Consider the following 14,683-nt stretch of genomic DNA (forward strand, 5'->3'; position numbering starts at 1 on the left):
AAGGAATGAAAAAACACAAAATTATGAGGGCTTTCTTTTGTTGATAAAGCTGGATGAAGGCGCTTGTAGGGAGCGGGGCCGGTCAGTCTGGTGTAGGTGGCATATTAATGCTCATGTGGGCATTTTGGAACTCGGGCCATACAGAGCTTTTTTTTTACTAGAAATAAAGGGGACTTTTAAACTTTTTTTACCAGATCTGACATAATGTTGCCATTGGCTCCCTGTGCCCTTTAGGGATTTTGCGTAAGTGCGCATTTGAGTGAATCAGAGTCATGTATGCGGTGAACTGCGAGGCCTGCGGATGATGGTCCAGACCAGATTTCCCATACGCCTATTTTGATGATGTTTGTTGTTATGATCTTATGGGTCTGCCGTCAGCTGGCTCTCTTAGGTTGCCACTAAAATTTACCCAAGATTCCTCTAGATAAAGGACTCTTATAGAATGGCTGTTGAAAAAGAAACGAGTCTTTATTCCCTGCAGGAATACATATAGAGAAATTGATATTGTGTGTTGTGGACATGCACATTACCATGTTATTATGTGGGTGTGTTTTTGTGCGTCTGAATATACTTTGCATGCATGTTTTTGTGTGTGTTGCTTGTTTTTGTGTCATTGTGTGTGTTAAAATCTTGAGGGATACAGTGGCGTCAGGATCTGTGTGCTTTACATTTGTGTGGAAGTTTCCTGGTTGTGAATTATGGTTGAGATAAGGGCAAAACACTTTAGAGCATAAAATACAACATATGAACAAAAAAAAACGTTCTATTGTTTCCCTGTAAACAAGAAAACTATACAGCATTGTGCGTTGTCCAGTGTAATTTTTTTTTTTTTTTAATTGCTTGAACCAAACACAGGAGTATGTTGTGAATCATGAAGTCAACACAACTCACTTCCTCACAGAATCAACTGTGAGCATCACTCATTTCCTCATTAAACCGCAGGTTATTTTTTATGTTTGACTCAAGCCCGGAAGCATTACTGTGCTTTATATACCATTTCCCCCCAAAAATGTAAACTTATTGAACGTTTCTGTGCAAAGTGAGTCATTTTTTTATCAGTCTTATGTAATAAAACAGAGTCTGCAGGAAACACTGGTGCAGGAGGCTGGGACTGCTGGTGTGAAGGACTGCAGCAAGGGAAACTCTATCGGTTTGCTTGGTGATCAGAGCATATATGCTCAGCTGTCCGACCCTAACCCGTCAGCTTCTGTCCAATACCCAACACGGCAGGTGTTGTTCCCCCAATATTTATCACTGTGGCTCAGGTTTTCATCTCACGCATGCCTGCATGATTTCTCTTCGGTTGGTTCTCTCTCACAGCTAGTAAAGATGAGGGATTACCCTTAACTCCTGTCAACATGCGAGAGAGAGAATGAAAAAGATTTATAGAGGTCAGATAATAGCAGTAAGGATAGTTTCTCTTATTCATAAAGTCAGTAGCTGCTGTCAATCTATAATGTCACTGCTGATTTTATTCTATAGTGTTTATTGGAGCTCTAGAACACCTAAATAGGTACTCTTCTTAAGAGAAACTGTTCAATCTGGATGCAGATTCAGGGTCAAGGTTCAGAGTGGTGATCTAGTTGTCCCGTTTATTTCCTCGGTCAGTATGACTTCAGGGAACATAGTCTTGTGTTTTGCATGTAGGTGTCCACCCATTTTCTTATCAGCTCTTTTGTGAGCATGATGTCAGTGTTTTATGTTCCCTCAAACTATTTTACATAGTTGTTAAATATGGTATGTGGAAGGATTACTGATGTTATGATGTATGAGCTCATTTCTGTGACCAACTTTTCAGAAAACAAACTCTTATGGATGTGTTATGTCATAATAATAAAGATACAGTGCATTTATTTTGCTGATTGCCACATGCCAGCAATTTATGGTGGTACAGGGTGAGAAAAATATGGTGGAACGCAAGTGTCTCCTTAATTGTTTGTCACGCTTTGTGTCTGTTTAAAAACCAAAGGCCCGAATTAAAACAATTGTGATTACTGGTGTAACGCGTTAGGAAATAAGGGAAATGCCTAGTATTCTGGTTTGATTCGCTCATGAGACCTTGCTCTTCCCCATTCTTCTACATGTATGGGCGGGAGTTCAGTGAAGAGATTTCCCCTTTAGGCAGTTTAGATCTGATGTCCATATCAGTCAGTGGAACTCTTGGCATTCCTCATACTCGCCTGTAACCACAGCTTCAGTTACCGACTTCCATGAGTTTGTACATCAAATCATAATTATTTTACACGGGTGCACTGTCAATCTAAATAAATCCATATTCGTATGTGCATATCTTATTAGTATTTAGTCGTATTCAGCAAGTGTGAACAGGAAAACGTGTGAGATCTAATTACAAAAAAAAGTGTAAGATTTAATAACTCACATTTCTGGATATCTGTTTCAGGCTCAGATCTTCAGATCAGATTTTGCGAAGATTTTTCGCTTGTATTCTCATATAAAACGTAAACATGTCAGTTGTTGTTTTACAAACAAGGCTGCACATGCCAGCCTTCTGCGTTTCTAACACTGCTTCATTAGATGTAATAATCCATAGCCATGGCTATACATAACACCACTGCCATAATGTAGATATTTGGCAAAATGAAAAATGTCCATCGTGAGACACAAATTGTAGGGTTTAGGTAGACATAGTGGACATTAGATCATTTAGATTTGAATCCAATACACAAAAAATTACTTTTGGACTGAAAGTGTGACTTCTGTGATGTTCTCTGTTCTGTTTGACCAATCTCCAAGTATAATTTTTCCTTTTGGACTGAATTGCTGAAAATTCGTATACGTATTCTCAATACGTATCGAAACCATCTCTGATGACCCATTTTTGCAACTAAGACTAATATTCAAGAATAATATTATCCTTTCAGAAACAGCCAGCATTTTTTAGATTATTTCTGACTTTACAGAATTATTTAACAGATATATAAGTCAATCATTTAGATGCCTAGAGTTACGTAAAGTGTGGATGTGGGTGACTTATTTTCTGTCTTTGTACACTGTACATTTTTTATTTCTTAAACAGTTGATCTAGGGCTGTGAACCGTGTGTGTGTGTTCTAAGCTCAGCTCCGGACAGACGCTTTTCCCTCTTGTTACTGCTTGGCTTCAGCATCCAGCCCTTGGCCTTGCCAAAGAAAACAAGCCCCTCCTTGTCCTGGGAAAGTAGCTCTTTGTGTGTGTTCTACTGTATTTTTTTTATCACTTGTGAAGACATTGTCTAAGAAAACTCTAGGTGAGAGACTGTGAATGTTGTTGTGTGAGAATGTTCAGGGGTCCCAGACGTAAGGCGCTATGTAAATGTGACCATTTATGAAAGATTGACAGCTGTGAGTGTGAGAAATATTTTTTGAAGGTGAAGCTCGGTGAGTGACTAGTTCTTTTTTGTGGCTGTTAACAGGATGTTACTTAGAGGGAAGGCTGCTTCTGAATGTGTAATTTAACTCAAGCAACAGTTGCTGCTGCAGACTAACTTCTCTGAACTTTCTGTATCGTCTGCGTTATGTATAGGCATTTCAAGTTATTTTATAGTAGTTAACTTTAACAAAAAAAGAATATCAGATGACTGTGTTAAAAATGACAATTAAATGACAATTGTCTGTTAAAATATGACATTTTATTCACATTACATCACTTGTAACGAATTCACAAAAAGCTAACTTCTGCTTCTCTGTTGGGGAAAAGTACAATGTGCAATAATAAAAGTATCCAGATTATACAATAAACATTTACATTTAACAAGAGAAATTAATTTGAAAGTAAACCACTGAAAAATGTCCTTTGATCATAGTCAAAAGTCATTTATTGACTTGTACTATGCACAAGTAGTACCGAGCACAAAGTACAACTCAACTTTTTGGTTGTTTTTTTCATAGACTATGGAAGGACAGAATACAACAGACAGCACTGCTAGGTCCACAAAATATACACAAATGGAGAGATTTACTGTGTTTTATTAACATGATCTTAAAAAAAACATGAAGGCCAATAGGTCATTGATTCAACCAAGAGATGTTTGTGAGAATTATGGAGCGTATGGAGAGTTCAGGAAGCATTAAGTGACATGTCATACAGGAGCAATAGGTGCTAATTCAAATTTAATGTAGAGAAAGTTGGTGTTTTTTTACTTTCATTTTTCTGTCAAGTATTCACAGAAGAGATGGCTTTTAAGTAGTTTTTTGAAAGTTGTGACTGTGAGAGATGTGGTTGACCGGACTGAGTTAGGAAGAATGTTCCACCAGGAAGTTACACTTGATGTTCACACCGTGACAACACCGGACATGACAGGCGCAAGCGACATGACAACCTGCTTGTTTTTGATGGGTTTGTCGCGTCTTGCCACGCCGCATCCAGTGTGGACAAGTTATATAAAATTATAATGGGTTCTAATGCTTTTCTAATGTCTTCTGTTGTGTCGCATCGCGCCGGTCACGTCCGGTAGAGACACGGTGTAAGTGTAAAAATGTTCTGCCCCTGTGATTAAACCACAGTGTCATTGGAGCCCAGTGGAAGCCTTGAGTAGTAATTTTGGCTAATGAGACGCTGGTAGTCTGCCTAACACTTAACACTCCTATAAATAAGGATTTGGCAGCATGTTGTGTTTTAGCTGCATCCGCTCTCTGTGCTTGTGTGTGAGGTACAGCATAAAACCAAGTTTATGTAACCTCGTCTCAGTCAAATGGATGGATGACCGGTGGAGGGAGGGAGGCGGTAATCTCTAGCTTACTGCCCATGGAGAGTACTGTAATCCTGGCTCAGGTTCAGTCAGAGGCAACTTGCCTCAGACGGCACGCCCATAGTTTGTTAACAGACATTCAGATGCATATTGCATAGGATACTAGTAAGCATTTTCTCCATCTGGCAAGCTATAATCTGATTGGTTGATATTATGCGACTGCCATGAGAGAGAGTACATGTTTTTATGTGTTACCTTGATGAAGGTTTACCAGGTTTATATAATGTTTGATTTGATGTAAATGAACTAGAGACTAATTTGTCGAATTAAATATTTTTATGTTTCAGATAATATGATTCCAATAGGGAGCCGCAGAGATGACGTGTTTTTGTAGGCCAAGCTGGAAGTTAGAGCGGCAATGGTTCCCTCAACCGAAAGTCTTTGCATTTTCCCCATAGACTTTTGGAAGATCGCAAACAATTAGCTCTGTGATTAACAAAGGTTTATGATGTTTACACGTTTTGGCTATCATAATCATCTTTACAAATTAACACAACATTTGTTACTTTTGAAACCAAAATACAATTGCCAGAAGTAAAAAGCTAACATGATGCTCTAAACGTACACTATGGTTGGGCAATATCAAAGTCACCACCACCAAGCCTCCGACAACTCTTTCAAACTTTATAAAAAATGGGTTCCCTGTTTAAGTAATTACTCTGTGAGTGAATCCACATCTACGTTTTCAGAGCTTTGTGCCCATGTTGCATTGTTTGTAAGATTTATATGCCTAAATGTCTTTGTGCAAAAAAACTTGCATTTACACATGTATAAGATGGCTGAAATAACTGGACTTTTCACTTTCATGTTGATTTTTATGAGGGAGTTTTTGCTTTTATACTGTTTGAATGATTTACTTGCTAATTGATGGATCTCTATGATTTGCTACCTAATGAACTTACCTATTTCTTTTTTTTCTCTCCACCAGATTGACGTGACCCGACCTTGCTCGCCTGAAGCTCATTTTGACACAACCCCCCCTCCCTAAGCTCTATGGCCCTCGGGTATGTCTGCCACATCTCTTACATTTACGCATTTGGCAGGTGCTTTTTCAAAGCACCTTACATAGCATTGCATTATACCATTCATTGGTTTCTAATTGTATGTTATCCCTTGGATCGACATGGTGTGGCTAACACCATGCTCTAAACACTGAGCCACAGGAAACCTCTTGTTGTGCCAGTGGCTGCTTTAATGTCTGTTTATAGTAGAGGTGCACCGATTGACCGGCAAGAGATCAAATTTGCATGATCGGCTAGGACCAGTGATCAGCCGGTCAGTCTTACGTATTGCCGAGTCCAAGCCGATCTTCTGTTGCCCCCACGATGCAGGCAATAACGCCACATCCGTCAGTACACTCAAAGACGCAAGTCTTTTGTCTTGTCTACACTCCATGCACAATAACGTAAAAACAAAAAACAGATTCGTAACTTAGAACTTAGCAAATTCATAAAAAATTCAAAACTATATTAAGTACATTGCATAAGTATTCATACCCTCAACTAAGGGTTGATGATATTGGCCGATGTTCACTTTAAATAGCTTAATCGACATCTCTTTAACGGCCGATTAAAAGACCTGATTTAATGACACAAAACGTGTAGACCGTAGGTGTGTTCGACTGCCACGCTGTGCAGACCGAGCGGTTAATAAGGTCTGAACCGTTCAGCCAGGTAACTCAGTCAGCTTTCGGTGGCCTGTAATACCTTTTTGTTGCAGTCTGAAGTAAACTGATACACGTACATAGTTCATACTACAGATAAATTTGGTTCACCAGAGATTATATTGAATTAACCCCCGAAAAATGCAGAAAGTGACGACAGCAGTTACATAACAAGTTGTGAATAAAATGAAGGGGATGTATACCATAACAAAACATGGCACAGCACAGCATCCACAGCAGAGTTTGAATGCCATGCGCTGTTGACCGACCCCCACGCTGGGGGGTTTTGTGGATGCTGAGATGCTGACTTGAGTGGTGCAGAATCATGTTGTTTAAAGTCAGAATTGCTCTGTGAACAAGGTCCAGTGTTGTGTAAAGGGCTGGAACGTGTTCCTTTGCATGGTCTACATGTTTGGTCTCAAATTGCAGAGGTTCTGTAGACGTCAGGTACGTGAAAGTCTAGTATTGATGGATGTAGCCTGAAGGTTGAGGCTTTCGTTGCACTTGGTTTTGAACCCGGGTAGTGGTGACCCATGAACCGGAGAGGTAAAAAGATCCAGAAATGAATAACTTTATAGCAAGCAATAACAGGTGTTTCTTGCCAACTGTCTTTGTTGGTTTACTATGTCTAGATTGTGTGGGTTTGGTGATTAATAAGATGAAGTGTTATAAAGCAACATAACATAATAATGAAGTATATTAATAAAGGCTTTTATGCACTTTCCACTTTCTATACTTTTTAGTTTTCACATTTCCATTGTTTGGATACACAGCTTGTCCAGCCATCAACACTATTGGTTCAAGCCAATGTTCAAGCAAAATTTGCATCACGTCATTTGAATAATACGTTATTAATTATAAAGTTAGCGATTATGTGACATGATGCAAAATATGTATTTGTATAAAATGAGTAGCCTCTAATATCACTTCCGTTCCATTCACAATAGCAGCTGGTGCAAGTTTAAATGTAAGACCTCCTGTGATAGTTCCACAGAAACTGTTGTGAGAGTTTTCGGTAGTCTCGAAACCGTGTGGGATGTTTTAACAACAAATCAGCTCTGAGTCAGCCAGTGAGGTGAATAAGTTGAGTTTGTTTAGAGTGTTGACTAAAGACCCTGTGAAGAGGAACGCATTGTGTGGGAAAAGCGTGTGGACGTTTGCTTTTGAATGGGCATCTTTTTTTTCTTCATGTTTCCTGTTCATTTCAGGAACATTTTATATTTGTACTTTTCCAATTTCTGTAATCAAGATTCAAAATGTCATTTAACCTGAAAATAAATGACCTTTGAACTGCATTATATGTGTTAATCATAAATCACATTCAATCAAACTTAGGGGATGTACCAGTTGAACAAGTTCAGCCCTTGACCTCATATACAGTATTTATGGGTTTCTCAACTAATGACAACTCTGTCCCTGGAGAAAATGTGTAAATCAATCCTAACACCAATAGTACAGTGAACAGCATTCTATCTATGACAGGGCACATCGCTAATACACAAAAAATGAAGAAGATCTTTAGATAGGGTTGTGAGCATTTCTGACTGCTAAACACAACATCCTGTGAAAAACCAGTGCTATGCAAGACAGGAAGCAGTAACGAACCAGTATTTGAGCAAAATACCGTTTCCTTAGAAAATAGATGCCGAGCGGAGATGTGTGACGATACAATGGTAGAACTCAATATTGTAGACAGCATCATTGTTCTGTTGAAGGCCCGATCCTGAATCATTCAGTGTTTTGATATGCAAGCATTGTTGCCCCTTAATGATGTAAAAGTGCTGATTTAGGACCAGTTTCGTTCCCTGTTTGCAATGTGAGCTGGTTTTCCTGTTTTGCCCATGCAGGTCTTTGTGTTGCTGTACGAAAGCAGTGTTAAGCATTGTTCCTTTTGCTTCCCCTCTGACATTCCTATGCTGATTTCAGTCAGGGGCTTTACATTTCTCACTATCCATTTCTTCTTCTCTCACTCTCTTTTATGGGCTTTGAGTGCTCTTTAGACGGTTTCATTGGCAACAACAATAACGTTATGTGGCCCAAAAGTAATTTCCTGTAGACCTCCGACAAAGAATCAATAACTGTTGTTGATTAGTTTATTTTAATTTAATACAGTTAATATCAGCCTGTCCTCCAAGTAAAATCGACTCAAAATGTTGTTTGTGGACGTAACTTATTAAGACAACAGGTAACATTTTTAATTTAAGCGCCCTCTAGTGATTGTTATGAAAACAACCGCATATGCCGTTTTGTGCAGTCAGATAAAGACGCATTTTGTTTTTGCATTTTTAAAAGTATTAATGGTTTAATAAATGTTTATGGATTCAAAAATATTTTAAGAGGACCTAACCCCAATCCCACCCTTTACCCTAAACCTAACCACTTGTCAACAATTAAAAACAACACACGAGTAAAGTACACTCACATGTATTTATTCCATAAAATTATCAAAATCGTCACCAGTGTTGGGTAAGTTACTCTGAAAAAGTAATTAATTACTAGTTACTCATTACATATTCAATAGTGTAATTAGATTACTGTCCAAATTACTCTGTCCAAAAAGTATTTAGTTACTCATTACTAATTACTTTCTATATCCTACATCAACCTTGATTAGTTAAGTGATTCAAGAATATACATGAAACGGCTTATTGAATTCATTCAAATAATATTATTAACTGACCAAAGTATTACAAATGTGAGAATTATACATTAAAGCACAGATTTTAAAGTAAGACTTTGAATTTTGAAGTCAATTACACTATTGCACACGCATATATTTAACAAAGTATTTAGTTTAATTACATCAAAAGTAACTGTATTTAAATTACAGAAAACATACGAGTAATCCCTTACTTTACTTTTTCAAGGGAAAAGTAATTAAATTACAGTAACTAATTACTTAGTAACTTGTTACACCCAACACTGGTCGTCACATTGTAAAACAAGTCACGTTGCAAACCTTCTGAACTGAAGCCTCACGATAACATTATACGTGGAACTCCTGGAATGGATATCAGCACATCTTTAAACAAACCGAAACATTTAAATGACGTACACTGTGTTGGCTTTGCAGACAATTTTCTTCGTTAAACAGCGCTAGCTGCGCAGACATGCGTCGTCTTTATACTATGCGGGCTGCGCAGACACGCGTTTTCTTTATACAACGTGGGCTGCGCGGACACGTGTCTTTATACAGTGCGAGCTTCACAGTTATAAAGTCAGGCCAGTGCTTGAAATATACCTTTAATGTTCTCTTTTCTTGCCAGTGCAGTCTTTGCTATAATAAAGAAGTGTTTTTTATATGCAGGGAAGTAAAAAAAAATTATGATAGATTATGCAATATAATAATAATACAATGGCTCTTTCTCATGCAACACGTTCTTTCTGCTTTCCAAAATACAGAAATGATCAAAACAAACATACTGGATACGAATGAAAAATTACAAAATGTGACGCCAAATATACTTGATTGGCATTAATATACCTGGGTGGACCGCCCAAGTAAATGCATGTATGGGAAACGCTTCAGTTCCTTTGCTTATTCTTTTAAATGTTCTGTTTTTAAATCACACACAGACCTTTAAGTTGCTTTTACTTGGAAACTAGAAGCTAAATGTAGGTTAGTGTTGAGGTCAACGGTTTTGCTTTGTGCTGTTTTAGATCATCATATAGAAAAAAGTCAGCTGTGTGTGTGTGTCTGACAGATTCTAACCAGTCAATAAATTTCCAGAGAAATGTTCCATTCTCTCATCATGTCACTAATGGCCATTTCGTTATCTGTGATAAGTTCAGCCGTGTTGGTTTACATTCTGCCATTACATAATGTTGTAATAAACATTTTTTCCAACATTCTTGCAGTATACCATACATGTTTATGTGTAATATAACTTTTTACCTGTGTATTTGCTGGGGTAGATCGGGGATGATTGTCTTCCATTGTGCACCTTGTGGTGTGACACCTTGTCCTGTAGTTTGTAGGCATTGCTTTTGGGCACCCCTAGGGGGCAGGCTTGTAAAGAGATTTAAAGTATTTAAATAAACACACACACACACACACACACACACATACACACACGCACTAAAACACCCTGTTGTCTCAGTCTGAACTTATTTTTCTCATTTGCCTGTTACTTAAGACTTATTTAATGTACTTTGTTGGAGACTAAATCAAATTTCAATATAATTGTCTTATGATGGTAATAAGTAGCACGTTGGAGATAATTTTGGACCACTTATTGCAAGCTACGTAGTACACATATTTTGTCTTCTCACACTTGTGGAACTGAAACTCTATCATGGTTGGTCTGACATGTTCACACAGCGCTTAAGGGTGTGAGCGTTTCCTGTGAATCACTTGCTCAATTTTCTACTCGGTTGCTCTACGGAATGTTCTTCTGGGCCTTGAATGAAGTTATGTTGGGCCACAGTGGAAACTGTTCTGTCTGTGTGTTGCTGAGGTCATTTTCCTCTTCCTGGATCTGACCTCCAGGTGGTGCTGTGGAAGCCAAATTGTCCTAAAGCAATTAAAACTGCCCAGCTGTCCTGCTGTGCTTCTTCTGCAGAACACAAACGATATTTTGAAGAATCTTGGTAACCAAACAACATTCCCCCCTATTGAATTCCAGGGTATGGACACAAAAGCACATCTTCTGAACAACATGAAGGTGAAAAAATGATTACTGTTTTTACATCTTAAGGTTTCATATGGGTAGAGCTTATTACATTTTTTGCAAGGGTTGCAATTGTAAAAGCTGCTGTTGGGAAGTTTTATCAATGGTAACCACAAATTAATCATAGTTCCATTATAGTAACCCTGATGTAGTTAAACTATGGTGATACAAATCGCAATAAATCAGACAAAACATGCGTATATATACACAAAACAGTGCTCATAAATATATATATATTTTCCATATCAGTTCATAAGCGGGTTAAATTACTATTGATAGGTGTATAGGGCTGGGTTATGAGACCATTTTGCCGATTCGATTCAAATTTATTTGGTTTCAATTCGATGAATTTTCTATTCAATATCTATTAGTTGTCAGTATTTCATTTTAAATATCAGTTTAGCAGACATGGAATCCATATTTAAAGAGTAAATATTCCTTGATTTTTAATATCCTATTTTGATTTGAGTAGTGTCCAACAGCCAGTTGACTTGCATACAAAGTGTAAAAACACTATTATTTTGTTATAATAGGCAGTTTTTCTTACCTTTTGCTTGACTGACTCTCAAATGTTTAGTTTGGCGAATCATCCATCTAATCTCCTCCTGTCTGCCAGCCTACTCTGATCTGATTGGTCAGATGGTCTGGTCTGCTGTGATTGGTCTACCGCGAATGAGGCTCACGAGCTACAGTGTTTGGGGGAGAAGAGTGAAGTTTTTGCGGGCAGTCCTAGCAAAATGTAGGTTGGGACTATATGTAGTGACGTAAATCCAGTTCGCGAATCGGTCTAGGGCACGACTCGTTTGCGTGATTCAGAGTGTACTCTTTTTTTCCAATCCAATAACTTTATTCATTCACCTTCGTCTTTACAACTTGGCATACTGCATGAAATGTCATTTACATGATCTCATAATATGTACTCTTTAAATATATATGGTGATAACTGAAACCCCCCTACTCTGCTAAATAAATGAAATACACATTCATGTTAATAGCAGCGCCCCAGCACACACAATTATTTTGAATTACGTTTTACTTTTAACTTGAGCAATCAAACCTCATAAATCATAAGCAACTTGAAATACATGAACAACGTGAAACGTTAAAGAAATAAATTCAAAATTTCAAAATTAAACTCATATAATGGCACCATCCTCTGGACGGGATCTAAAGGCACGTGCATTAAGAATCTTCAATTCAAAGATAAAATATCGATCCGGGAGATCATCGAATCGATATTGTTTCTTTGAATAGAAGATCGATTAAAATCGAACAATCAATATTTTATACGTAGCCCTATAGGTTAATCTCTAAATGATTTATTTCAACTGTGGAATCGAAACTGGGAATCGATAAGAATCGAAATCGATCAAATTCAAACGATACCCAACCCTAATGGTAACGCAGTATACTGAATGGAGGTTCAGAGAGTTTGTGCCATTATTTCAATGTCCAGTCTCAGCGAACGCAGCCGCTTCATTTGAATATGTATCAGCGAGTCAGCACAGAAAGACCTGCTTCATGCAAAACGCAGAACATTTCCATCAGTTTACTCGGAACACCTTTTAATTTTTTCCAGATCCCTAGAAAACATAACTATTTTTATATATTTAATTTATTAATCTGCTGTAACCTTATCCATGTGGCAATATATTCTTTGTTAGTGTATTTTTGTATGCACTGTAAAGTTTGATGCGGTATTGTTGATTTAGTGAGCTGTCAAACAGGACAAACATGCCATAAGCTAATTCTCCCACCGCTTTACTGGAAAGTGGAAGTGAAACCAGAACTTTAGTCTGCTTAGATATGAGACATGTTTTTCTTTAAATAGTCTGTTTGACAAGATTACGTTATTCGGCCTTTTTGAAGGAAAATATGGAGGGGAAGTGAGAGTTCATATTTTGTGTGTGTCAATTGCATGCAATGTTGTGTGTGTGGTGGGAAGAGTGTGAGGAGTAGCTCTAGTTTATTGCCTGATAAAACTTATCAGAGCGTGGCAGCATGCTGAAGACGACACGCCTTCTTACTTTTTGTTATACACTCCCTCGCCATCACTGATGGAAGAGCCTTTCTCCCTCCCTCTTTTCTAAGAGCATGAAAGTCTGGGTGTCGTTGCTGGCAGCTGTGTTCTGATTGGACGCTCTCTGGTGCGTTAGTAATCTCTTGTTGGACGCCTCCAAGTTCTGCCCCGATAACGCTTGGCACTCAACCTGAAAAGCTCCGCCCACTGTCTTCAAATCATCCCATCTTGCATGAACAGACAGGTAGTACGTTGGTGTCTTGTCGTGGTTAAAGCTTAACAACATTCGGATACGTTTCTGAGTAGCATGTGGAAAACAGACAGGTGGAATTGTACTCTGAGAACTCTGGATCTACAGGTGCTTGCTTGTACTTCATTCCTTCAGACTTGAACGGCAGCATTCATCTCCTCGGATCTTAAAGGCGACATTAGCGCACCACAACTGAAGAGCTCACTGAACTTCATCTTTTTTATTCTTGTTACGCTGTATACATAGACCGTTCTACTAATAACTCTGACACAACAAAGAGGAACTTGTGGCCGTGGTTTTGCCTGGGTGGAGGAGCCGCTCTGCGGTCGTCTGTCCGGCTACAGACGAGCCTGATTCCTGAGAGGTGATGGTGGGTGGCGGAACGGTCACTGTGCGCCCGCACAGGCGCCTGGACTGAAAGTCACAGTGCAAACATGGAATTTCTCAAGAGCCTCGTTCCCACGGCCATCTCGGGGGACGGCGGCATGCCGGCGACGGATGCGGGGGGTGTGTGGTTGCGGGATACGGGCCCTCGCTTGCTGAGGATGAAACGTTTGGGGATGCAGTCTGTCCCACCGGTCAATGAAGAGGAGCAAGATGCAACCACCCCGACCGGGCGTCCGGTCGTACGGCTTCAACGACACCGTGGCAAAGGTACTGACAGCAGACGGATTGAAAATTAAACATCTTGTGATGAATAGTGCAGAGAGGGCTGTTTGTTTAGGAGGTGTGTGTGTTTAAGGTGTGTGTTGGCACTTAGTAGCTGGGCACTGATGTAAGGCGAGGGAAAAGAAACATATGTTTTATGAGAGTGTTATCTAACATCAGTCAGCAGATGTACTGAAGCTCAAGTCTGTGACCTATCAAAAAGCTAAAACTGTCTGAACTGAAGAACAGAGGCAAATGAAGTCTTGTTTTCATCTAAATATTTACAGATAACCTAAGGAGATGCTCTCGAGATGCTGGTGTTGAATTCTCACTGCCTTTGATAATGGGGTTGACTCAGAAACGCACTTGTTAACTTTAGTGATTTGTGGGCAAAATCTCATATCACAATCTGAGCAGAAGTTTCAGTGGGTGATTTTATGTAGAGATGCATATCCACCGGTCATTTGTTTTGCAATTTGTAACACCTTCTTTTGTGTTCTGCTTTGTGTGAACTATAACTTTAAATCAATGCAAAAGAACGGCACAGTCTGTTTGAATAAGTAAGGATTTTCTGGGAATAATCTGGGTTAAACTACAATGTATACAGAAAGCACATCATATCATCATTAACAAGCTTCAAATGTTTTGCAAATGCAATCTTGTATTTGTATTTTCGCGTTCATGAA

At 38.8% G+C, this 14,683-nt stretch overlaps 1 protein-coding gene across 7 annotated transcripts in view; it reads left to right on the forward strand.

Moving 5' to 3' along the window:
- Positions 1-14,683, forward strand: part of fryl (furry homolog, like) — a 79,678-nt gene that overhangs the window by 2,246 nt on the left and 62,749 nt on the right. For 3 of the 7 annotated variants that reach the window (XM_056764834.1, XM_056764835.1, XM_056764837.1), the window contains exon 1: positions 13,350-14,003. In XM_056764834.1, the coding sequence (XP_056620812.1) occupies positions 13,784-14,003 (220 nt within the window). In that variant the 5' untranslated portion in view covers positions 13,350-13,783. Of the gene's footprint in view, positions 1-3,317; positions 3,377-5,674; positions 5,751-13,347; positions 14,004-14,683 lie in introns of those variants that run through there. The other 4 variants (XM_056764841.1, XM_056764840.1, XR_008908696.1 and 1 more) reach the window with 4 other exon arrangements.

This window comes from Triplophysa dalaica, chromosome 13, assembly GCF_015846415.1.
Source record: "Triplophysa dalaica isolate WHDGS20190420 chromosome 13, ASM1584641v1, whole genome shotgun sequence".
NCBI classification, from domain to species: Eukaryota; Metazoa; Chordata; class Actinopteri; order Cypriniformes; family Nemacheilidae; genus Triplophysa; species Triplophysa dalaica.